Here is a 26,206-nt window from a genome sequence, read left to right as displayed (position 1 = left end):
TGCGTGTGTGTGTGTGTGTGTGTGTGTGTGTGTGTGTGTGTGTGTGCACGTGCGCGTGGGCGCGCATGCTTTTTCTTAGAGAGCTAAGTGGATGTAGCTGCCTAATCTTAGACTTTGAGTCTCCAAAACTGTTAGCTAAATATCTCTGTTTTGTCTACAAACTATCTAGTGCTAGTAATTTCATAATACCAATACAAAATGGAATGGAAGAACACAACTGGGAAATGTTTAGTCATATTTTTCTTTTAAAAGAGAGATTTGTGGAGTTAAAAGTTATTAAAATAATTAATTAATAGTTATTTAAGTACTTACTTAAATAGTAGTTACTATTAATTAAGAAACCTAGGCACTTCCTCAACTTTATAAACCAGAACACAGAACCAGGTCTGAGGGACTCCAAAAGGTATCTGTATTAACTGTAATAAGAATCAGGTCTATTCCAACTAGTTTGATTTCTCAAGTGCAAATTGAGTGTACAAGACACTAGCAATATCTATTACGCAAATTCAGGAAACAAGAAATAAGGGTAACTCCCTTTACCTGTCAATGGAACCAGCTCACTTTAGAAAATCAAATCACCCAGGCTTGTTCTACTGTCCCTCTGAGTTACTGAATCAAAGTGAGACTTTTATTTGATAAAAGGTCTTACTGCATAGTCTAGGACTGGTGTCAAAATCACCATCCCCCTCTCAGGCTGGAGAGATGGCTCAGCGGTTAAGAGCACTGACTGCCCTTCCAAAGGTCCTGAGTTCAAATCCCAGCAACCACATGGTGGCTCACAACCATCTGTAATGAGATCTGATGCCCTATTCTGGGGTGTCTGAAGACAGCTACAGTGTGCTTACATATAATAAATAAATAAATCTTTAAAAAAAAAAAGATTTATTTGGAGCCAAGCGTGGTGGTGCACACCTTTAATCCCAGCACTTGGGAGGCAGAGACAGGCGGATTTCTGAGTTCAAGGCCAGCCTGGTCTACAGAGTAAGTTCCAGGACAGCCAGGGCTACACAGAGAAACCCTGTCTCAAAAAAAAAAAGATTTATTTGTTTTTATGTGCATCGGTGTTCTGCCTACATGTGTGTACAAGGGTGCTAGATCCTCTGGAAATGGAGTTACAGACAGCTGTGATCTGACATGTGGTTGCTGGGAATTGAACTTGGATCCTCTGGAAGAGCCATCTCTCAGGTCCCCAAATCTATTTTTCTAAAGGTGGCTCAACACTGGAATGGAAGAAAATAAAGTGTTTCATAAGGAACAAGCACGGGGCAGTTTCATGACAGACATGGTAAAGAACGTGCATATGAATCCAAACAATTAAAATGTACTCTGTCTACTTGGATTATTATGTATATTATGCAATATACTTGGATTATTACATATGTATGCTATGGAGTCAGATAGACCTGAGTTTGACTCTATACTTTACCACTTATTAGCCATATGATCCTTAGAAACTCTTATCTCCCCAACCCTAAATTTGCCATAAGTGGAGACCTATGTTAGGACTGTTGTGTGAGTCAATTCACAGTTGAAACACAATAGGTTACAACTCTGGCTCATTTGCAAATGTGGAGAAGGCAGGCCCACTGGAAATGTGTTAGAATTGCATGTAAATCAACAGGGAAGACATGGCTGAGGCAGGTGCTCCCTACCCCAAAGCCAGTACAACCTATAAGACCAAGTTTCTTAAATCTGTCCAATTATATATACTTGATTAAAAAAAGCATTTAAGCCAGATGACTGCAGTAAGTATGACAGAATTTTAATAAGGTGACATACTCATTTAATACAGCCTTTATTTTTTATTTCAAAACAAAATTCCAGGAAACAAAATATTTAATAACAGCTGGGTAGTAATTAAAATAAAATCACAGTTCTGACGAATCAAAAGCAGACAACTGCTGAAACGTAGATCACTTGGCTTACCAAAAAAAAAATTAATATTAAGAAGGGTTAAAATTAAGTTTAACAGCATTCTATATAATGCTACATTCCGAATTAAGAAAGGAGAATTCATATATATAACTAAATGTTAAATATTGAGAATTGGCTGAAATCTACATATTTCATGGTAAATTATGCATGAAAGTTTAATTGCATAAACTTCCTGAGTGGCTCCCATGCTGCACTAGGTCTACATGCTTAATATTCGCAGTAAACACATTATAGCTTTAAGTGATTGAGCATGACAGACCTGCAACTGCACTTTCTGACCAGTCACTGTATCCACTCTATCTGCTGAGGGGTCTAGACTACAAATCTCAACCTTAAATCTTAAATTATAGTGGAAAGAAACACAATGTGAAAAGGCTAGAAGGGTGCCAAGTGTGCATTTCCAAGCATCATCCCTTTAGAGCATAGTCTTCCCGTTGCCTTCTCACCTGACCTTTAGCTTTTTAACAGTCTGTGTTGTTTTACTTCACAGAGAACCTCCCAGAATCGGAGCTATTGATCTGTACATTCTTTCAATCATCTCAGTGGAAAATAACTTTAACCTGGTTACTACTGTGGGCCCATTCACATGATAGTTGTTAAGGTCCCTGATCAATGTTTGAATTCATCCTTCATACACACAAAAAGGAGACTCTTTCCAGGGTGGTCTGAAAGTATGGCTCCATACCAATTGCACACTAATTTTATGTAAAAGGAACTGGTACTATGTTCAAGTGTTTTCATTTCCTAATTTAAATTCATTTAAAAATTTCATTTTAAAATTTTAACCCTAGAATTTTATTTACCAAATCAAAAGTCTTTTCTATATATACATACCTCCCTATTATATCTTCTAAACAAAGGAAAGGAAAATAAGTCCCTGATTAACTAACTACAGATTAAAAAAAATCAATCTATTCTAGAAAATGGCTTGCATACCACCTCAGAAGGCTCAGGTTTTTCTTAATCAAACAAAACATGAGGTAACGGAATCACAAATTGATGGCAAATATACCTCAGGAATGTACTTAAAAATGACGACTGAAATATAGTATTTACTAATATTAAAAATGTAGTGTTACACAGTAAACATGTGAGACAAGGAATATCCAGTTACAAACATTTGCTGAGTTTTTTAAAGGGGGAAAGAGAATTTTCAATACTTAGAAAATACAGCAAAGAGAGTCAACTCCATAAACTACAGAGATTAGATAAGCAATTATCTAAAGGCTTACTACCAACTATGATCCAAATGAAATGCATTCTGCCATTTTAAGATAACAAACTGTCACTGTAAATACCAGGCAGTCTGCTAACATTTTGAAGATGGGTCATTGCCCTAAGAGGTCAAGTATTTCACCGTGGTAGTTAAAGCAATTACAACCCATAGCCCTTTAGGCACTGAGTGAGAAAGCATCACCAGTTCATATGAAGTTAGGGGCACTAGGACTGTCTCACCTCAGTACATTTGAAAACTAACTCCCACCACTAAGTCCTGTATTGCCACCAATTTAATTTCTCTCTTTGCTTTCCATCCCCCAATCCCCTAACTTTATTACACAGGTGCATGGCTGTCATCGATTAAACACAGGTTGGTGGCAGAATGATGGTTCCTCCCATCCCACATGCATGGTGAGTGCTAGAACAAAAAAGGCAAGCCAGATTGAGAATCTACACTAACACAAATATCAAGGCAAAAAAAAAAAAAAAAAAAAAAGCAAGTTTCACAGGCAACATTTACTTGTGCACCTAAAACAGTACTGAAAAACGAGGTAGATAAACAAAAGTAACTGGACTGCAAGTAAATCTGGGGTTTTCAGATGATAACATCGTATCAGACTTTAGAAAACACTCGACACTCAACCCAAAAATCACAGCGGAAATGCCTTTTAAACGTTCACAGTTAGGTTTCCTGTCAAACTATTAGAACTTCTGCTTGGTATAAGCAAGGAAGAGATGAAAAACTGCAGGGATATTTGTGAAACTACAGCAAATTGCTTAGATTCAAGACTGCTCCAGGTATATGGAGGGTTCTGCACTGAATACAGCAGTACTGGTTCCAGTCTTCTGTTATACCCAACTCCATAGACCCAAGAGCAGTGCTTCATGGTGACATGCTCATGTTTCCACACATGAGGACACAACGCTTGCTCATCAGATGTGCACTTGGAGAGGGAAACAGAATGGGTGGACATACAGACTATCTCACAAGGAAACTTTTACAAGATGGTGGCTAAGTGCAACCTTTGTATTGATTACAAGAAAGAAAGCAAAAAGGATAGGTTTGCACGCTTTCTAGAAATAAACAGAAGACTTATTATATATACTAGGCTTTTTGTTAAAGAAAAGGGGACTTCTAAGTATTATCTGGAATTATTTATGGGGGAGCAAAAGTACCTCAGGCAAGGATGGAAACAGCATGATTATAAGACTTATCAAAATTATGGAATAATACAAAATTCCCACCTAGAAAACTAATCAATATTTACAATCAAAGTGACCATAATCTGAATCAAATCAAAAAGCAATGAGGGAAAGTAAAGAAAACCCCACAGCAAAGTGAATAGCATTGTTTTCATTTCTGCATACTCCCTTTTTTTGCAAGCTTTAACTTCTACACATTACATATGCATAATGTATATGTAACATATATGTTAACCCAGATACTGCAGTCAGCATGGAGACAGCAGTACACTAGTCCCATCTTCAAACTTTAGAAGATGACTTTTCTTTCCAGCAAAACCTGAAAAGATTCTAAATATTACAAGGCACTGCAAACATCTGCAGGCAAACAAGAACAATGAATTAAATGTAAAACTGAGATGTGTAACAAAACACAGGACATACTATGTAGAGCAGCCATTAGTAAATGGAATTGTACATGACATCCGTGGAATTTGTTTTCACCGTGGGGCACACTGTTTAAAAGGATTGCAACTAGAGGAGGTCCAGTCTCAAAACCTGTAGTATTTCACCTTACAGGTTATTTAGCCCAATATAATTACACATTATCAGTTGTTTAACTGATAATGAAACAAACAGTTTGAAAGACCTATGGGGTTTAGGAGCACTGTGGAAAACACTACAATGCAAACAACTGCACTACATGAATAGCCTAAAAATCACTTCAAATGCAAAGCAATACCATAGAAGGAATTTGAGGAATCCATGCATATGATCTGGACTCATCCAAAACATATCTTAGGTAAAGAAACTGTGGCTCTTACCAATAGCAATCCATGGAGTGCCCCCCAGAAACAGTGACAAAAATGTGATGATGGATTTGGTCTTTAGGTAAGCAATGTAAGACAACTTTTAAAAAGGGTGCTGAATGTCACAAAGTATGAAATTCTATGAAAAAAAAAAGCACACCCATTAGGTTTTCTCACTTCCCAGCAAGTCCATGGGAGTAGGTTTTAGAGGGATATGGAGGAAAATCAGTTAACAGAAACGAAGACCACAATCTGGAATGGTTACTAAGAGAATTCCTAAATAGGAAAACATGTATTTGAAAGGACTTTCAAAGTTTCAATGAATGTTAAGTCATGTGAACATGTATACAGAGGAGTTGATATAAACCAAGTAAAAATTCTATTTGGGTTTCACAGACTGAAAATTAGGTAACCCTGTGACTAGCTCTTAAGATTACTAAAGTTAACCATCCTAAAAACCAAAGGTGTACATTTTGACACTGCCTCCCTTCCTCCAAAAACTGGATAAAACCCAGTAAAGTGCAACTTGACAGTGAAGTCTCTCAAATTCTCAAGAGGCTGACAAACGCATCTAAGATCTAAAATGTTCTAACTCTATAGACACTAGTAAGAAATGATAACAACCCAATCATTGTCATCAAAAAAGGTTAAAGGCAATTTAAATAATATCATCCTAGGGTGTACTATTTCACTGCAGGACAGTGTGTATCCTACATTTCTTAGAACCCTGTAAAGCCAGTGTTTTATGCAAAAGTCTCAAAAGCTACAAACCCTAGTGTGTCAAGTACATTTCACTTTAGAAGAATGGATTAACAGAAGTGTTAACCTGAATCTCCTTGGTTAAGATTGCAAGGATTACCCCCCAAATGAGATTCACATCAGCTGCAGTGCCTAGCAAAAGAATGCAAGCCAAACCAGTGCCTCTCTGATGCTCAAAACCAAAGTGATGTGCACATGAGAAAAGGTGGCCGCTTTGGGTTATTACTGGAACCCAGAAGCAGCTCTAGTAGCTGTAGATTCAAGGAACTGTTACAGTTCTGCTTTTGCCTTTCCCTCCGCCTCACTCCGAACAAGCCCTCACTCCTCCTGCTGTGATGACGGGGAGAAAATCACATTAAAAACACTCAGGTTTTGTACTGCTTGACAAAAGTCTACTACATTTATACATCAAAACATATCCTGCAGCCAGTTACTGCCTTCTGTGAAAAGTAAAACTAAGACAGACATGACGAATCCCATAAGACTGGCTATGTCTTATGTCATCCACATTTGGGGAGAACCAATCCATATACTTTTTTTTACACATGTTAAGGAGAAGTCTCATACAACTGCTGGTAGCAGCATAAAAAAGAGGTTGGGCGGGGTGAGTGCGTCTCCACAATACATGGAAATGGTAACACTTAAGCTGAGCTAGTAAAGCATTCAGAACAGTATTTTTTTAAAAATCAAGTATCAAAGAGGATAGGAGTTGAAGTGAAAAAACATTTCTGTGTGGAGTACTCTGTGCAAATTGCACATTACTACAGAATGATGAGCTGTATCAAATATCACATTGGAACAAGAAGAAACAGTTTAAAGAAGACACGAATGAGAGAAAATATGACAGAACTCAAGAAGAAAGTGTAGCATCACAGGTGTTGTGAAGGTACTCTCCCCTTCCTTCAGCATCTACTTGAATTCATTTGGGACCAGGAGGGAGTGAAGCTGGATTCTGCAGGGGTGGAGCTGGAAATGCCTGCAGATTCATCCCGGGCTGGAAGAGTCCCCCAGATTGGGTAGGCAGTACTACAGACTGTTGTGCTGTTCCCGACATTCCTACCCACTGTACTGGATAGCCTGTGGCGCTCACAGCGTTGTACTGAGAAATGTGAGGCATTCCATATGACGCTAATTGCCCAGGAAATGAAGGGAGTGGGAGTCCTTGTGGCAAGGAAGTTGGGACAGCTCCACGAATTTGGGGGAGAGAAGAAATCCAGTTTGATGTGTATCCCATAGTAGATGGAGTACTCTAACAAAAACAAAAACAAACATAAAGACAAAACATCAGTTCATATGGCACATTCTTTTTTCAGTCTCTATGCGTATTCTTTTTGCCTCACTCCTTCTATTATATTGAGTGGAGCACCTTTCTGTGAGTTATGCATGAGTAATATTCTTTTTTTTTTAAAGATTTATTTATTTATTTATTTTATGTATGTGGGTACACTGTCACTGTCTTCAGACACACCAGAAGAGGGCATTGGATCCCATTACAAATGGTTGTGAGCCATCATGTGGTTGCTGGGATTTGAACTCAGGACCTCTGGAAGAGCAGCCAGTGCTCTTAACTGCTGAGCCATCTCTCCAGTACATGAGTAACATTCTTTACTTCAGTATCTTCCTAACTGCCCTGCCTTTCAGTATAAGCATTATTCAGATAAGGAAACAGAAACTAAAATTGGTAAGTAACCCAAGGTCACCAAGCAAGTGAGAGGGATTTCAACTCTTTCCAGAGAACTCCAAGGCCCATATTAACTCCCTGTTCACACTTAAGCCTCTACTTTACTCATGCTAAGACTATTATTTTGCTTTTCCTTTATTCTGCCAGCCATGAATGTTCTTATAGACTGTATGCATAGATGAAAATAAACCATCTTACTTGTATGATCCTCTGGACAGAGGTACATAATTAGTTCTGAACAAGGGGACCTAACATATAGTAAATGCACAGTAAACATCTCCTCTGTTCCCTTTTCACTATCTTAAAGCCTGACGCTTCTGTTATGATCTTTTTATTTTATTTTACTTGTATGGGTAGTTTTCCAGCATGTGTGTGTATGTATATAAGCATGCATGTATATAACATGTGTATGTATTAGAAGAGGGTGATAGATCATCTAGGTCTGGAGTTAGCAGACCCAGAGTAAGCCACCACGTGGGTGTTGGGAATCAAATCCAAGTATTCTGAAAGTGCAGCCAATACTTTTAATGCCTGAATCATCCATCTCTCCATCCCTTCTTTTATATTCTTACACATTTACTTTTATTCTTGTGTGTGTGGTGTGTATATGCATGTGAGCTTATGTGCATATAGAGGCAAAAAGTCCACTTTGGGTGTTATTTCTCAGGTGCTATCCAAGTTGTTTTTTGAGGTAGAGTCTGTCACTGGCCTGAAGTTCACTAAATAGGCAAGGCTGGCTAGTTAGCAATCTCCAAGAATTCTTCTGTCTCTTCCTGTCCAGTGCTGGTAGTCATGCATGTACCACACACACCCAGCTTTGTTTGTTTGTTTGTTTGTTTTTTGTTTTTTTCGAGACAGGGTTTCTCTGAATAGCCCTAGCTGTCCTGGAACTCACTCTGTAGAGCAGGGTGGCCTCGAACTCAGAAATCCACCTGCCTCTGCCTCCCAAGTGCTGGGATTAAAGGCGTGCGCCACCACTGCCTAGGAATAGTATGCTTTTTAAACGACTGAATTAGAGAGGTTGTAAGTTTACTCTTGAATATTCCTAAGATACCTCTGATTCAAATGCCCAAACAGGCAATTGACCCCTACACTACCATATCTGCTCATATGCACAATTTCAGTGATCAGCCTCCAGGAATAATACACAGACAGCAGCCACTACTAACCAAGTCATACAGTCATTCAATTACCAAATCTTGTCTCTTCTTTCTTAAATATCAGCTAGCCTACTGTGACTAACTCCTGATTGTCTGGAAAACACTGACCCTAATCCCACCAAATTCTGTCTTCTTGTTTTAGTCAGTACTCTTCTCAAAACAATGACCTGGGGTGCCATAGCAATCCATCTTTCTTAAAACAGGATTCCTTCCCATGACCACATTTGAGAGCCCATTCTACTCCTTAGATTCATTGTTTACCATCCTTTGCTCTCTTCACTTTAGCTAGACTGGCTTACTTTGCATCATTCATACTTCTTTCTTCACATCAGGCTTTTACACATACTATTTGCTTAGGCAGGAATGAAGAACTATTTAGCACCTACTCTTCCTTTAGATCAGTTCAATTATCACTTTATCAGAGAAGCTTTCCTTAACCACTTACAATGTGGGGGTCAGATGACAATTTGTGAGACCCAATTCTTTCCTTCTACCATGTAGGTTCTTGGAATTAAATTTAGGATTGGCGACAAGTGTCTTTACACACTGGGGCATCTGGCTGGCCCTCACTGACCACGTTTTAGTAGATCAAATTTCCCTAGATATGATATTGCCTTATACCTCTCTTTGTAGTTCTTATTATAATTGGGATTTAATGGCTCTGCTTGCTTTTACTTGTGTGTAGCAGAGCACATTGGTACACAATAAAGTCTTGATACATGAGTATGCAAACAATAGTGGCTAAGTAGGGCTACAGAACAGTACCGTGCAAGAACACTAGTTGATCCTCTACACAAATATATAACCAACCAAATCTAAAGTACAAAATAGTTACCACATATAAGTAACCCCCGTGATGTGATGGTCTAACTCTGTAGGTGCTATCTAACTTAATATTCACAATAATCCTGCAAGGATTATTCACATTTGAAATACAAGAAATCTGAGGCAAAGAGACATGAAGTCATACAACTCATAAATGACTGACACTGGGACCCAGATCTGTTAAAAGATCTTCACCACTTTTATTCACACATCATTTTCACCTCACCCTTCTTGTGAACATCCTACTTTATACTCAATAAACCACCATCCAACTAGTCGACACACCCTTCCTTCATACCATACTCATTGGCAGAACAAATATATCTATGCCTTGAAATGCCTCTGAAGGAGCTCAGATTTTAACAGTAATGATACTATCTGAGCATCACCTGGTGCCAGGAATAAGACAAACACATACATCTCCCAAGTGGATACATTGCTTACTAGTTAAGGAATCTAAGTTTTGAATAGTTTTATTTAACATTAACAATAGATTTATTTATTTATTTTTATTTATTTTTTATTTTTTTTAGTTAACGTCATCCTATGTGGCTCAGGTACCAAGGTACTCTTGACTCTGCCCCCTAAGTGCTGGGCCAACCAGTTTAAAGACTCTACTCATTATTCTTCCTTTTTTCTCACAGTGCCTGGTATCAAATCCAAAGCTTCTTAATTGCCAGGCAAGTGCTCTACCGCTAAGCTACAACCTCAGCCCAATGAAAGTATTTTCTTTTTTTTAAATATATTTTTTAAGATTTATTTATTATTATAAATGAGTACACAGAAGAGGGCATCAGATTTCATTACGGGTGGTTGTGAGCCACCATGTGGTTGCTGGAATTTGAACTCACAACCTTCAGAAGAGCAGTCAGTGCTCTTACCCACTGAGCCATTTCACCAGCCCCGAAAGTATTTCCATATGTTCTTTATTAAACTATGTTCAATGACTATATCTATTATAGAATGGTAATATAATAAGAGATATCTTCGAATTATGAGGGCTGAAATTCCTACATTTCATATTTTAACAGGTTTGCTTACTTTGAAAAAATATAGCTTACTTTAAAAATCTGAACACAGAAAAGTACAAAGTAAAATATGGTCCAAATTCTACCTTATAGCATAGTGTTCAGGGCTTTTTATATTTATATATTCACAAACATATGCCTAACATATAATTTTGCCTAAATATTATTATTTTATACATTCTGTTAGATGAATCTATCTTCTTCCCACTTCAAAATACACTGTGTGAACATCTTCCCATATACCACTTATATGTACTTCTTACCTTGTATGGCCATGTCAACTATCATCTTTTTTCTATAAACTCAATAGACCTCATAATATTTCACCTTCCACAGCCTTAAGATTGTTTTTATGCTAACTGGAGATAGTTCAGATACCTTTTTTGGTTTAAGGACATTGATGTGCAGCACAGGACATCTTTTCCTCAGCACTTAATTCTTTCTGTACCATCAGATTAACCCTCTCTCTAGATGAATTCTCTTTGAATATTTTATATTTTTAGACAGAGAATAACATAAAACTAGAGCCATCAAATTTTGGCCCACCACCTTTTTTCATAAAGCATGTTTGTTCTTTTAAGCACAGCAAACTGATTTGTTAAGGAAAACTAAATTAGAACTGCTTCTCGAATGGGAAGGATTTCAGTGGAGGAACAGTCCATAAACCATGTGGGAACACAGCTCATGTGGGAACAGAGCCGCAACTATTTGTTTACACATTTTCTTACACTCATTTCTGCATTGCAATCAAACTGATTCTTGTAACCCTATGGCTTAAAAAGCCTAAGATGTTTACTAACAGGCCCCTTCATAAAATTTGGCAACTCTTGGTCTGAAAGATAATTTGCTCAAAGACATGTTAAATCTAGATAAAGTCTCAATGTCATTGTCACACCATTTTTGCACAGTAACTATAATCATAGACCCAAATCAATTTTTATAGTTTTTAATTTTTATAAAGAGGATAGATGATAAGAAACTTACTTCACATAACTTGTTCCAGTTTTCTGCCTCTGATTTTTGTTGGCTCTGTTTGAGTTGGTTTAAACTTGGCTTGCTAGGAAAATGTCCTACTGTTTCTCTTGTCCAGTCGTCCACCAGCTTGTGTAAATCATCAGTGAACATCCCCTTCTTACTGGCTGGAGATTGCTGGCATGACACGGTATTACTCTCCACACACACTGTATCTACAAACAAACAAACAAACAAAAAACCAAACCAAAACCATGTGAAGGACTCGCAACTAATAATCAGATAACTCTGCTGTGTTTCTTAAGAATTTTTAACATTTGTGTGTGTGTGTGTGTGTGTGTGTGTGTGTGTGTGTGTGTGTGAAAGGACAGACAACCTGCAAAAGTGAGCTATCTCCTTCTACCACGTGGACTCCCAGGAGTCAAACTCAGGTTATCAGGTTGGAGGTAAGTTCCTGTGTCTGCTAATCCATGTCCCTAGCCTAAGGTAACACTTCTTTGAACAACATATATGATATGGGGGTAGCCATAAATTATAGTTGATATGAGATTGCTAATGTAAAGCTGCTATGCTGATGTAATCACCAAATAACCCATTAACGTTCAAGTTTCTTATAGCTTGGACATCAAATTAAATGGTTACCATAGATATAAACCATGTATGATAAACAGGCTCTCCAAAATTTGAGTATAACTTTAATCTTTTTATTAGTTTCCTTGGGTACATATTTGGAGGAGTTAAAAAGAAGAGTCACATATACCTATAGAAGCTAGGAAATTGAAAGTAGGTCACAGAGGGGAAGAAAGACCTAACTGAAGAGAGAAAGAAGAGGGTGGTGAGGAAAAATGAGGAGGGGGTGAGAGAAAAGGAAAAGTGAGAGGGTTGGGGGAGGGAGTTACTACCCTAAGCATGTTTGAAAAAGCTATATGGAAACTACTGTTATAAGCTTCCATACGCACCTACACATGTAAGAGTTTAAATGGAGTTACCCTACTTCTGGGCTAAAGCTCCCCTTAGAAGTTATAGGCCATCAAATAAAAAAGCCTAGTGCCAAGTGTGGGATACTTCCCCTCAAGTTTTTGGTCACAAATCAATACAACCTATTACCATTGCTCTTGATTGCCCAACAGAATGTGATAATAATATACCTTATTTCAGAAGACACCACACACTTTGGTCACACGACTTGGAGTAATCAAGTTGGTACTGAGCAGGAAGCTTATTCCTGCTGGCTAGTTTTCATAGTACAACCGGTGTGATTTGAATATGCTTGGCCCAGGGAGTGGCACTATTGGGATATGTGGTCTTGTTAGAGTAGGGGTAGCCTTGTTGGAGGAAGTCTGTCACTGTAGGGGTGGGCTTTGAGACCCTCCTCCTAGCTGCCTGTAAGATAGGCTCTCCTGGCAGCAGTTAGATCAACAAACACAACACTCAGTTCCTTCTCCAGCACTGTGTCTGCCTGCACGCCACCATGTGTCCCACCATGATGACAAAGGACTAAATCTCTGAATTGTAAGCCAGGCCCAATTAATTGTTGGCCTTTATAAGAATTGCCTTGGTCATGGGGTCTGTTCACAACAATGAAAACCTCAACTAAGACAGCAGCTTGCTAAGGGATAAAAGTCATTAAGAGTGACCCCTGTAAGGTATAATAATGACTGTCCTGGCAAGTAGACTAGTGGCATGAATAGGCCACCTCCTATAGCCAGTCAGGAACCCCAGTGGAGTGATAGAGACACCAATACACCCTCAAACCTCTCAGCCCAAAATTTATCCTGCCAACAAGAAATGCGGGCACAGGGGAAGAAGCAGAGACTGAGGGAATGGCCAACCAATAACCCACCCAACTTGAGACCCATTCCATGGGCTAGCACCAATCCCTAATACTGTTAATGATACTCTGTTATGCATCAAGAGCATGTTGCCCTCTAAGAGGATCCACCCAGCAGCTGACTCACACAGATACAGATAGACACCCACAGCCAAACAGTGGATAGAGCTTAGGGACTCTTTAAGGAAGAATAGCAGAAAGGATTACAGGGCCCCAAAGGGGATAGGAACTCTGCGGGAAGACCAACAGAGTCAACTAACCTGCACCCTTGGGGCTCTCAGAGACTGAACCACCAACCAATGAACACACACAGGCTGGACCTAGGCCTCCCCACACATATGTAGCAGATGTGCAGTTTGGTCTTCATGTGGGTCCTGAACAACTGGAGCGGGAGCTATCCCAAAGGCTGTTGCCCTTATGTGGGATATGTTCTAGCTGGGCTATCTTGTCTGGCCTCACAGAGAGTTGAAGTGCCTGGATTGGGGATACCTAGGGAAGCCCCACTGGCTCAGAGAAGGGGAGGAGTGACTGGAGGGACAGTGTGTGGGATGTAAAGTGAATAAATAAAAAAACTAAAGAAAACAAAAAAAACAACAAAAATTTAAAAATATCCACAGGGCTAACGTTTATGATTACATTTTTAAGAAGAATCAGTAGATACTTCTACTCTCAGCACTGGGGAAGCTAAGGCATAAACATTCCAAATTCAGAGCCAGCCTGAGCTATAGTCACTAAAAGTTTTAAGCTCTTTTTGTCCTTAAGCAAGAGGGAAAAGGGAGGTGGGATTGGTTTAGAAAAAGAGTGAACACTGGTGTTCTGGAATGGGATGTGAAACTTGGTGGCTGTTTCCTGTACAAGCATATCATCACAAGGTCCAGTCCAGATGCCTCCTCCTTTATCTTTTAGTTAACTCTTTTTTTTTTTTGGTTTTTCAAGACAGGGTTTCTCTGTGTAGCCCTGGCTGTCCTGGAACTCACTCTGTAGACCAGGTTGGCCTCAAACTCAGAAATCCACCTATCTCTGCCTCCCAAGTGCTGGGATTAAAGGCGTGAGCCACCACTGCCAGGCCCTTTTAGTTACTCTTATCTTAGTGTCTTCAGCCTTGAAAGGACAGGAGAGCTATCAAGTAAGTTTGGGGGGGAAATAACTTTGTACTACCTAAGACTTTCCTAAAATGACTAACAGAAATCTGACCCAGAGGTTAAATTAAAGTAGTAAAAATGACAGATAAAACTATTAATACTAATGATCTTTGCAGACCCAAGTATCAACTCTTTTAGCAAAAGTGGGCTTCATGTCCCTAAAAAGGAAGCTAGGTAGCTATTAATCTGAATAACCCACATATTCAAGGTATCATCTGTAGAAAAATTAATAATACAGTTTGTATGAGCAAATGGTTGATACAATGGTTGTATCAAGTCTAGGGAATAGTGTTAGTCTTTTGGCTCTTAGATACTTCCAGACCCTTTTCTACAACATTCCCTGAGATGTAGAGGGTGTGATATAAGTAAGTGTACGTTACATCATAATATTATCTATTAATTTTATTTATTAGTAGACATTTATAGGATGAAATATTTTTATTTCAATTTCAGTATGTTTCATTAGTTTTCTATCAATTTTATGGTAGAAAAGGATTTATCTATTTTCAGTACAGATGAACTTTAAATAGCTAATTACTTTAGAATTCTGGTTATAATAGTGTTCTACATGTTGTAAATAATTAAGGGCATTTAACTCTGGACCAAAAACAAAATATAAAGGTTTACAGCAGTTTCTAGGAGCTGGAGGCTGTCAATGCAGTGATACACTTAAATTGGAAATCCAAAAGTTTCCTTTTGATTGTCCAAGCAAAACACAAACATGTTTTTATATATTTTGTTGCAAAGAGAAAAGCAATTATAAGTTGAATTATAATTGGTCCTTCTAGTAACCTTTGACTCCAAGACATTTTTTTGTATAACTTGCTTTGCAAAACAAATCCTATAAATTAAAAATATGAAATAGAATTTCTTTAAAAAGTCTTAAAATGAATTGCTACCACAGCTGCCTTGTAAAAAAAATAACAGATGACATTTATTATGAAATAAACAATGTGGTAAAAGTATATTTGAAGAGACAAAAATGAATTATATTGGTAAATATAACATGTACTTTGTGCTTATAATTCTTACTCTCTCATCTGATTACAAAGATGATTAAAAATTCAATAATTATACAAATGATTGGCTTATATATCACATAAAATGTAATGTATACAATAATAATAGTACAAAGAAAGAAAGGCACATACACAGTAGAAAATGCATATACCATTGAAATTAAGGTAATGTTATTCTGAACTATATTGCCTTGAATTAAGGAGGTACTTGTAATTCTCATGGCCACCACAGGAAAATAACTAAAACATATAATAAAGGAAACAAGAAGAAGATTTAAACATTACAAAAAATATCTACTTAGGGCTTGGGAAGATAGCACTTATTGTACAGTCATGAAGATTGGAGTTCACATCCCAGCATCCACATAATATGCTAGGCATCCAAACATCTGTAATTCCAGCTGTTAGGGGAGGCAAGAGAGCAGCATCAGTGAAGCTTGCTGGCTTCTAGCCTATTTAAGAAACCAAGACCCTCCTCCCTCAAGGGGAGTAAGTAGGAAGAGGGTCTCTGTGAGGTGGTTGAGCAGTGGGATAGCAGCATTTTATGTAAATTAGTTAATTAATTAAAAAAAGAAACCTTGATCCTGAGGCTAAGGAAAGGAAAGTATCTCAGAGGAATAGGTAGAAAGTAGTAAGGAAAACACACACAGATACACACACACACACACACACACACACACACACACACACACACAAATACATGTTTAATACAAAGGAAGAAAGGAAGACAGGCAGGAATTGATCAATAACAAAAAGGTCATTAGGCACAAAAGACAAATAGCAAAATGATAAATAGAAATATAAATTAAATTATATAGAAATGGTTTAAATAACTGAATAAAAAGACAAAGGATGGCAGACTAGAAAAAAATACATGATCAAATTGAATAATGATGTCCATAAGAAATACTATTCATATTAAAAATATAAAAGGGCTGGAAAGATGGCTTAGTGGGTGAAGGCATTTGCCACTAAACCTGATAACTTGAATCTGCTCTCTAGAACCAATTCCTACAACTTATTCTCTAACATACAAATGTATGTGTGGGACATATATAGGCATACATGTGCACAGACAGACATACAAAATAAATTAATTAAAAAATACATTAAAGTGACAGAACAGGTACAACATGTAAGTAGTAAACTAAAGAAACTAATTGTCTATAATCATATCAGACATATATACTAATGTCAAAAGATACAGTAAACACAAACACATGTAGCCAAGTTCTCAAATACACAAAGCAAAATTTACAGCATTGAAAAGAAAAGTTCATCAACAGGTAGAAACAACTATAACCCATATTAAATAATTAAACTAACAAGCACAAGCCATATGAAAGCCATAGTTTGGGCACAACAGAAAATATAAATAAAAAGAAGTCATTTGGGTAAGCTAGGGGTGTAGTTCACTGATAGAGTACTTGCCTACAATGTGCAGGACTTTTGTGGTTCAATCTTCAGCAAACCACAAAAAAAATAAGAAAAAAAAACCCAATATCACAAAGTGCCTCTTCTATAGTCCTAGCAACTTCAGAGGCTGGGGAACATAGGAAGACTTCACCTCTAAACAAACAAAACAAATATATAAACACGCAAGGCACTTGGGAACAAAATGAAGCCTAGCTATGAATACATCAGACTGAAGGTCCTATGACTTCTGATACTGAATTCCAAAGCTGCCTTCAATCCTAGTCTACCCTTCAATTCTGTTTTTAGCAGAATTATTCAAGGTATAGCTCAGCAGACTGGACCAAACTCAACTATCTTCTTGCCTCAACCTCCCCTGTGTTGAAGCTATAGGTATATACACCATACATTTTCCATCACTGACTTTTCTTTACAGCTGTATAAACTCTCACTGAATTGTGTGCCAGTTGTTTTTATCCATTTATCAGCTAGCTGATGGACACCTAGGCTAGTTCTGCTTCACTTTTCTGAGTAGTACAACAATAAAAATAGATGTGCAAGTATATGGTATATTGACCTTCACTATGTACATGGAACCAAAGAAGCCTGACTTGATGAGTAACTTCTTTATTAGTTAAGTAGTTATGGACTCTTTTCCAAAAGTTAAAGAAATATAGTGTAGGACCTGAAGCAATGGCCTAGAGGACCTGGGTTTACTTCTCATAATCCTTCTTAAGTACAGTTCCAGAAGATCTGGCATTGCCTTCTGACCTCCATGGGCACCAAGCACACCACGTTGTGCATACCCACACATGCAAGCAATCATACACATAAAATATAAATATTGTTTAAAAAAAGAAATATGTTTTTCTTTTCTTCTTTCTCTCTTTTCTTATTTACATTGGTATTTTGCCTGCTTGTATGTCTATGTGAAGGTATAAAATCACTTGGAGCTAGATTCTCGATAAGTTGTGAGCTGCCATGTGGATGCTAAGAATTGAACCAAGGTCTTGTACAAATGCAGCCAGTGTTCTTAACCACAGAGCCATCTGTGGTTTAAATAAAACTTTCTTGAAAATAATATATAAAGATACTGGAGAGATGGCTTAGTGGTTGAGAGCACTAGCTGCTGTTATAGAAGACCAGAGTTTGGTTCTTAGGTGGCTCAAACCTGCCTGTTACTCCAACTCCAGGAGATCCAATGTCTTCTTCCAGCATCTATAGGCACCCATACACATGTGCTCACATAGACACACAGACATACACATAAATGAAAATAAAATAAATCTTAAAAAGTAATATATAGAGACCTCTTGATTCAGAACAACATGAGAGTATTTCAACCAACAAACTTCTAAACCAGCTCTAAATGTGAGACTAGTAATTCTTACCAATTGAGACATTTCAGAAACTATGCTGGGAGAAGATGCCAGCATTCTGTCTGTTTGTTTTCCAAATGACAACACAAAACAAACAAACAGTTATTTTTTAATATCTATCATCAATAATATTCATCATTATTTCATTAAAGAATATTCAGTACCAAAAGATAAGAGTATTTTTACATCAGTGTTTACATCATTGTTTTATATTTATAATTATTTTAACCTAACTAAAAAGTAACTTGAACTATCACTGTTGTACTAATTTTGCTCTTCTTTGACCAGATTTTATTTTTCATGAGACAGGTTCTCATTATTTAGCCCAGACTAAATTTGAAATTACAATTTTCTTGCCTTAGTTTCCTGAGTGCTTCAACAACAGGCATGCCATATCGTGCCCAGATCTAATTCGATTTTTAAACAATTACATGGAAGATCGGTTTACCTTTTACAACGAGATTGTCTGAATGTGTCAAAGACTGGGGGCGGCTTCGAAGTTTGCTTTTGAAAGATCTTGGCCTGCGTGGCGATGCAGGTGACAAGGGAACTTCTGAAGATTGCGCTTTGCTGTCTTTAGTTGCTCGAAGGCGTTCATAGAGCTCCTGTAGCTCTTTATTCTGTTGTGTTTGAAGACTGACCACCTCTTGAATGTGTCTGAATAGAAATTATGCAAAAATATTTTAATAACCTTGTTGCCATAAAGACAAATTCAAAAAGTTTATGATGATACAAATAAAACTTTTAAAAGCATTAGTAATTTTTGTTTGTTCAGACAGGATTTCTTTGTATAACAGCCCTGGCTATCCTGGAACTAAGCTCTGTAGACCAGGCTAGCCTTTAACTAACAGAGATCCACCTGCCTCTGCTTACAAAGCATTAATACTAAAAATGGTGTAATACAGAGTATGTTTACAATTTTAGGATAGAAAATACAGTCCTAAATAATAACACTAATCTATTACAAAGAAAAGGATGGACAAACCGATGAGGACAAATTATTAGTCTCGATAGAGAAGGAGACAGATAATAAAATGAATTTTAAAGCCAAATAGTTAAATAATTTCAACTTTCCCCTTATTACAGACTATTATTCAGAATATTTAAATAGCTCCTAAAATCAGTAATGAAAAAAATCCCAATTTTTAAAGGGTAAAGAATACAGAAGTGGGGCTGGAGAGATAGCTCAGTGGTTAAGGGCACATACTGTTCTTCCAGGACTAGAGTTCAATTCCCAGCACCCACATCAGGTAGCTCACAACCACCTGTAAGTTCAGCTTCAGAAAAGATCTAACTCCTCTGGCTTCTGTGGGTACCAGATACCATACCACATGTACATGAAAACATGTACATTTAATTAAAAATAAAATTTAATTAAAAATAAAAGGAATCTTTAAAAAGGAAAAGAGCTATTTGAAACAAAAAGAGCTATAAATGGCAATGTAAAAAATTAGGGGTAGGTCTTGCTTTATACTCAGGCTCATGACTAAGTTTTTAAAGTGGCTAGGAAACAGGCATTTGTCACCATGCCCAGCTTAAAAAAATGTTTAACTTTATCTGACTAGCATAATATTAAAAGTGTTATATCCAATCTGTGTTGTTAAGATATAAAGAAACAAGCATATTGTGTATTTTGGAATATAAAATGGTCTGCCTTTCCTAGAACATAAAAGTTTTTCAGTTTGTTTTTTTTTTTTTGTTGACACAAGATCTTGTAACACTGGCTAGCCTGGAACTCACTAATTAGCCTCAAAGCATTAGCTTTGCCTCTAGCTCCCAAGTACTGGGATTACAGGCATGAGTAACCAACCTGACATCAAACACAATTTCAACAATTATCTATAAGCTTTAAGAGTACAGACCTTTTAACTGTATCCCACAGAAATATCTGTGTGTAAAAAGATAAGTATCATTTATATAAGCAGAGCATGGGGAAGACTGAAATATCGTTTGAGAAAGGATTAAATAAACTTGGATATGCCTATTAATTGGAATTGCATGCAGTGATTTTTTAAAGGTAGATTTATGCAAATATGAACATTTATAGACAATATTTTAAAGCAAAAAATATAGAACAGCATGTTTGTTATTTATTTTACTGCTATAAATGACAAAAAAGGATATGCACATAAAAAGAACCAGCAATATACATTCCAAACAGTTCACAGTGAGTGCCTCTGAGTAGTGGAGTATAGTGTAAGAAGTACAAGGGTTTTTGTTTTTGTTTTTGTTTTCTTTTTTTTTTTGGCTTGGTTTTTCATTATGTTACCTGAATATTATCCTTATATATCACTTTTTTGAGATAGGTTCTTACTACTAACCTTGCTGGCCTGGGACTCACTATGTAGACCAGACTAGACTTGAGCTCATATAGAGGTTTGCCTGTTTCTACCTCCTGAGTACTGGGATTAAAGGTGTATGCCACAGGCCTGGCTTCAATTTTTGAAATTTAACTCTTTAAATACAAAACTGTACAACTATAGATCGTTCAAACTAACAGGTAAAAAAAAAAAAACTCAGCTTACAATTGTTGGTCTATAGTGTCTAGTATTGTCTAATAAATTACTATGGAAAAACCATACTGACAAAAGAATACTAAAGGGCTAGGGATGTAGTTCAGGGGTAGTGAGACAGAAGAGGGGAATGAACATTCATTCCCTTAGCCATGGGAATGAATGTTTTAAACACTATTAAAATATGTTAAAGTGTTAATGATGAATTCTTTTGCATTCCTATTCTAAGCACTCCTGATGTTTGCTTTCCTATTTTAAAAACAAAAAGCCCAGTTACTAGGGGACTATGCAATTTGACTCCCTAACTAGTAGTTCTTGGACTCTTCCTTGCTTCCATGGTTGCTTTGAGTACAAAGACTGTCAGCCAGCCAGCTGGACCATTCTTATGCTAGCACCAGCAGTTTTAAACACCCCACTGATGCCTTAAGAAAATTACACAATAAATTCACCTGATTGCTCTAGCTCCTGGAGTTAGAGGTACAGCCTTAACTAAGACTGCTCTAACAGTGTGTTCTCAGGTTTTGGCTATCAAAAGCATTGTAGAACTCAGAAGACTCTGCAAACATTTTCCTTTCTCCCTACAAGGCCAGAGGGGGAATAACTTCTGGTGGCCTACCAGAGGGAATGCTGTGGTTGTTGCTAATCGGACAATGTTGTAGAAGGTATGCTGTGTTTTGCCCAAATACTCTTCTGGCTATATAAGCAAACTGTTAAGACTCTCTTGTTGAATCCTGTGCTAGCTTCTCTGGTGTAACATTAGGCTCAGTATAAAGCTTCTTCTCCTGGGTGGTCTTGTCTTGCTTATTTTCAGTAGTATAGGCTCTGCTGAAAACACAAAGAAAGAAACAGCAGAGCGAGCAGAGGCAATGAGAGTTGGTCAGCGTGCAGGCCTGAGCTATTGAAAGTGGCAAGGCAGTTGGCAGCCTGACAGCTAAAGAAGAGACAGAGTTTGGTTGTCAGCGGGCTGAGCTTCAAAATCAGTAAGGTTCAAGTGGTTGGCAGTTGAAGAAGAGGTAGCTCAATATTTCAACTGAGAGGCCAGTCAGAAACTAGGGGGATGGTGGAAGTTGAAAGGAAAGGGAGTTGAGGTTGAAAAGGATTAAAAGCTATAAAAAGACAGAGAAAAGAAACTGCTTGTCCTAGTCATTGGAAGAATTCCAGAGAGCTGTCAAGACTTAAGCATGGAGGGTCTCAGAAACCCTACCCTGGGAGGGAGCTCTAATACTGGCCATTGCCAAGGGCTGAGGAATCCTGATACCTAAAGCTGCCTATCAGTTGCAATGCCACCTGCTGCCAAGGGCTAAGGAATCCCAACTTCCTGGCCCTATATGATAACTCTAGCATTTTCAAAGCTACGTGTCTTACTCAGTGGGTAAGAGCACTGACTGTTCTTCCAAAGGTCCTCAGTTCAAATCCCACAACCACATGATGGCTCACAACCACCCCTAATGACATCTGACGCCCTCTTCAGATAATAATTAATTATCATTATTTATATGTGTATGGTATGTGTGTTTGTGAAGGTCAGAATAAAATTTTCAGTAGTTGGGTCTCTTCTTCCACTGTTGATTCTGGGAATTAAACTCTGGCTGCCAGGCTTGCATGGCACTTTTCAAAGTAGAGCGTGAATTTTTTAATAGTGCTAACTTTTTGTTGTTGTTGTTGTTGGTAATATTGTTGCTGCTATGATAGCACATGCCTGTAATTTCAGCCCTTGGGAGGTGGAGGCAACAGGGTCAGGAGTTTGAGATCACTCCTAGCTTAATTTAGGAAGTCTAAGGTTAGTCTGGTATATGAAAACAAACACCAGACCAAACATAACAGCACTCTACATGACAAAACATATTGCCATAGTATCATTACTAAAATGTTATGATCTCCTTTGCTAAATAACAAGCTTGATCTTAGAAGGATTTTATATTTTCCTAAAGATAAACTAGTCTCTTAGACTATATAAATTAGCTGTCTACTAATAAAAGGTAAGAATAGTTGTAAATTCTTACTCCAAGAATCCTAAAGGACAAGGACTGAAAAAGCAAGAGGTCAATATATTTTTGGCATGTGCCTGTAATAGCAGCAAAAAGGAGGCAGAAGCAGGATGAATCTCTACAAATTTGAAGTCAATAAAGATTATCTCCATAGCATATTCCAGGCCAAGCAGAACTACATAGTAAAGCCGCTCACTGTAAAGTGGTAAAGAGCACTAACTGTTCTTCCAGCGGACTCAGGTTCAATTCCTAGCAAAAACATGGTGGCTCACATCTATCTGTAACTTCTGTTCCAGGGCATCTGACTCCTTCAAAACACCAACATACATGAAATTAAAATAAATGATCACCCCTCCCAAAAGAACTGGAGAGATGGCTCACAGTTAAAAGTACCAGGTACTCTTCCACAGGACCTAGGTTCAATTCCCAGCACCCACATGGCAGCTAACAACTGTAACTCCAGTTCTAGGGGGATATCCAACAACTTCTGACTTTCATGGGCACTGCAAACAAATGCATGCAGGTAAAACACCCAAACACACAAAACAATTTTAAAAACTAAAATAAAATTATTTTATACACAATGATTTTAGCATGCATAAACATTTTACAATAGAATTCATTATCATTTTACCATAGAAAAGTTTTAATCATTAAATGCTACCAATCCTCAATTAGCTACAAAGCAAAAACTGAGTTCTATAAACCCCTAAGCAATTATATCTGTTACAGAAGAGAGAGCATCCTTACTTTTCTCGTAATCTTTGAAGCTCCACTTTCAAGTCCTCGTCCTCAATTTCTGATTCATTGTCACTGCTCATTGGGGAAGATGGAGAATAGAAGAGGGAACTCTGTGTTTGAGCATAGGCTTGCTCTTCACGGAGTGGTAAATACTGATCACCTTCTGGACCAGTTTTTGCCACTGACTTTCCATTACCAGCAAGAGTGGCTGAAAATTCACTCGTACATGTCTGTTTCCCAGGAGTTGATTCATTTTTTTCTTTATCTAACAGGTGAGACCCAGACTGCACACTAATTCCTGTGGTTGGAGTTTCTTCCACATTCTTTTCTGAAGTGACTGAAGACATCCTGGTCTCACAAGCTGTGCTGAAAGATATGTCACCTTGTTCAGGATCTCCTTTATCTTCTTTAAAGGTTTCATAAAGAGTTCGCAACTTGCGTGAAGAAACTGAAGCTTCATGAGTGGGCACGGTAGGTTCCACTTCGATCAACTGCGGCACTGCAGCTTCAGCAAAGGTTAGTGCTTCCTCATGAGACTGGACTGTTGTTTTCTTGAATGATGGTCTGTGTTCTTTTCCAAAAGACATCATTTTCACTGGCTGCTGCTGAGGAACTGTAATCACCTGAAACATGAAAAGGTAAACTTGTCTGGTTCTACCTAATTGTAGGGTAAACCTCATGAGGAAATTCACCATCAAAGGACAGCATAGACAAGTGGAAGGGCTGATTTGATACATAATACTTGGTAATAACAAAACTTATACTGTCTACTGTCAGTCTTTCCATTGGGGCCCCTGGACGGATTAGCTTCATGTTATTTAGTCAAATAAAATCCCACTATAAAATTTGTTGAGATTCTAAATAACATGAAATTAAATTAAAGAGGCAGGACCGATAGACCCGCAGTTAAGAGTATTCTTTGCTTTTGCAGAGGACCAGGGTTTGGTTTCCATCACCCATGTGGTGGCTCACAACTATCTGTAATTCCAGCTCACAGGGATCTAATACCCTCTTCTGGCCTCTGTAAGAACCCTCAATGCATATACATACATACATACATACATACATATATACATATACACACATATGAATAAAAACAATAAATCTAAAAAAGGGAGACTAAATTGATAAAAATGATGACCCCTAAAATTTGTGTTCTTTTACAACTACTAGTATATCTTTAATATTCTTTAGATTCACCTTTAATGATATAAGGTGAAAAGGTAAAGACATTTTTTATCTTTCTGTATAATATATATTACATCCTATATAAATATATATAAAGAAATTAACTATATTATTTATAGTTAAAGACCATCCACAGATCAATTTCAAATGCTGTCACTTGTTTATAGTGCTAGGCATAGAACCCAGGATGACAGATGGTTGGCAAACTCTACCATGAAGCTCTATCACCAGTCCAGTTTCCTCTCATTAGGTACCCAATAATAAAGTCAACCAAAGACACAAACCTGGAACCGACCCCGCTGAAATGATCCACTCATCGCTTTACATCTACTCAAAGCCCTAGTATCAGATGAGAACTCCCGTGTCAGCGGAATGGGATCAGAAGCAATTGCTGATCTTTTATCTTCGATTTCCACTGTAAGGTTTGTCAAATTATAAGCAGAAAAGAGAAAATCATTTTTAAGACAAATTTGTTCACATTACCAAAAATGAAGAAAAGCAGAAAGTTTAACCCTTGCTAATAATTAAAAGGTGTTAATGTATAAGCAACATTGTTTAAATCCCTAACTCTAAATCAGGCATTGCAAGATTTATCCCAATACTTAGTATCTATGTGAAATGAATAACTAAAAAACCAAATTAGTTACAAAAGGAAAAACTAAAATGGCAACAACATTAATGGGATATTTAACATACATGAGCTACATGGAAAACATGGCAAGATTTGAGTATGAACGACAAAAAAAAAGTAGATGAAAAATGATGTTACCTAGTCTATGTCCCTGACTGTAAGCACACTACCTTGACGGACTTTTGATCTCTTGAAAAAGCTGGTTGACTGCCGTAGCCTGTATGCCCAGCTTTTTAATTTTCGAGTCCAGGATTTCCTGCTAATAGGATTTTTGAGACTAGGACAAGTAAAGCTTAGGCCAAAATATCCACCTCCTGTCTGCAGATGAATGGTTCCATCGCTTGACACAGCAGCAGGATAGGCCTCTGGATCCCCTGGAAGTGAAGCATCTGGGGACATCTCCTAATGGAGACAAAACCAAAGAAAAACAAGGTGGTAATAATTTAGGTAAGGCAAATAAGTTTTGGGTATATTGGAGTTTCTTATATGGATTATAACTAACCAAAAATAGTACACTATGAAATGTTGCAGTAACACTACCATATCAGACTAAAACTGAAGCCTTGACATTTCTTTGGAAATATTATATCTTTTTTTTTTAAAGATTTATTTATTATTATACATAACTACACTGTAGCTGTCTTCAGACACACCAGAAGAGGGCGTCAGATCTTATTACGGGTGGTTGTGAGCCAACATGTGGTTGCTGGGATTTGAACTCAGCACCTTTGGAAGAGCAGTCAGTGCCTTTACCCATTGAGCCATCTCTCCAGCTCCCGGAAATATTATATC

At 37.6% G+C, this 26,206-nt stretch overlaps 1 protein-coding gene and 1 long non-coding RNA gene across 7 annotated transcripts in view; one reads left to right on the top strand and one right to left on the bottom strand.

Annotated features, from left to right (window-relative positions):
- Positions 1-8,403, top strand: part of LOC116089729 — a 28,225-nt gene extending 19,822 nt beyond the window's left edge. Inside the window, exon 3 of the long non-coding RNA XR_004118456.1 lies at positions 6,810-8,403. This is a non-coding gene — a long non-coding RNA (uncharacterized LOC116089729). The remainder of the gene's footprint in view (positions 1-6,809) is intronic.
- The window catches only part of Wnk3 (WNK lysine deficient protein kinase 3), a 149,132-nt gene continuing 124,669 nt past the window's right edge, over positions 1,744-26,206 (bottom strand). For 4 of the 6 annotated variants that reach the window (XM_031369026.1, XM_031369025.1, XM_031369023.1 and 1 more), the window contains 6 exons: positions 25,585-25,816; positions 25,068-25,198; positions 23,605-24,218; positions 18,802-19,010; positions 11,582-11,784; positions 1,744-7,152 (listed from right to left, as the gene is read on the bottom strand). In XM_031369026.1, the coding sequence (XP_031224886.1) occupies positions 6,823-7,152; positions 11,582-11,784; positions 18,802-19,010; positions 23,605-24,218; positions 25,068-25,198; positions 25,585-25,816 (1,719 nt within the window). In that variant the 3' untranslated portion in view covers positions 1,744-6,822. The remainder of the gene's footprint in view (positions 7,153-11,581; positions 11,785-18,801; positions 19,011-23,604; positions 24,219-25,067; positions 25,199-25,584; positions 25,817-26,206) is intronic. The other 2 variants (XM_031369027.1, XM_031369030.1) reach the window with 1 other exon arrangement.

Source organism: Mastomys coucha, chromosome X (assembly GCF_008632895.1).
Source record: "Mastomys coucha isolate ucsf_1 chromosome X, UCSF_Mcou_1, whole genome shotgun sequence".
Taxonomy (NCBI): Eukaryota; Metazoa; Chordata; class Mammalia; order Rodentia; family Muridae; genus Mastomys; species Mastomys coucha.
This window is presented reverse-complemented; position numbering and strand designations above follow the sequence as displayed.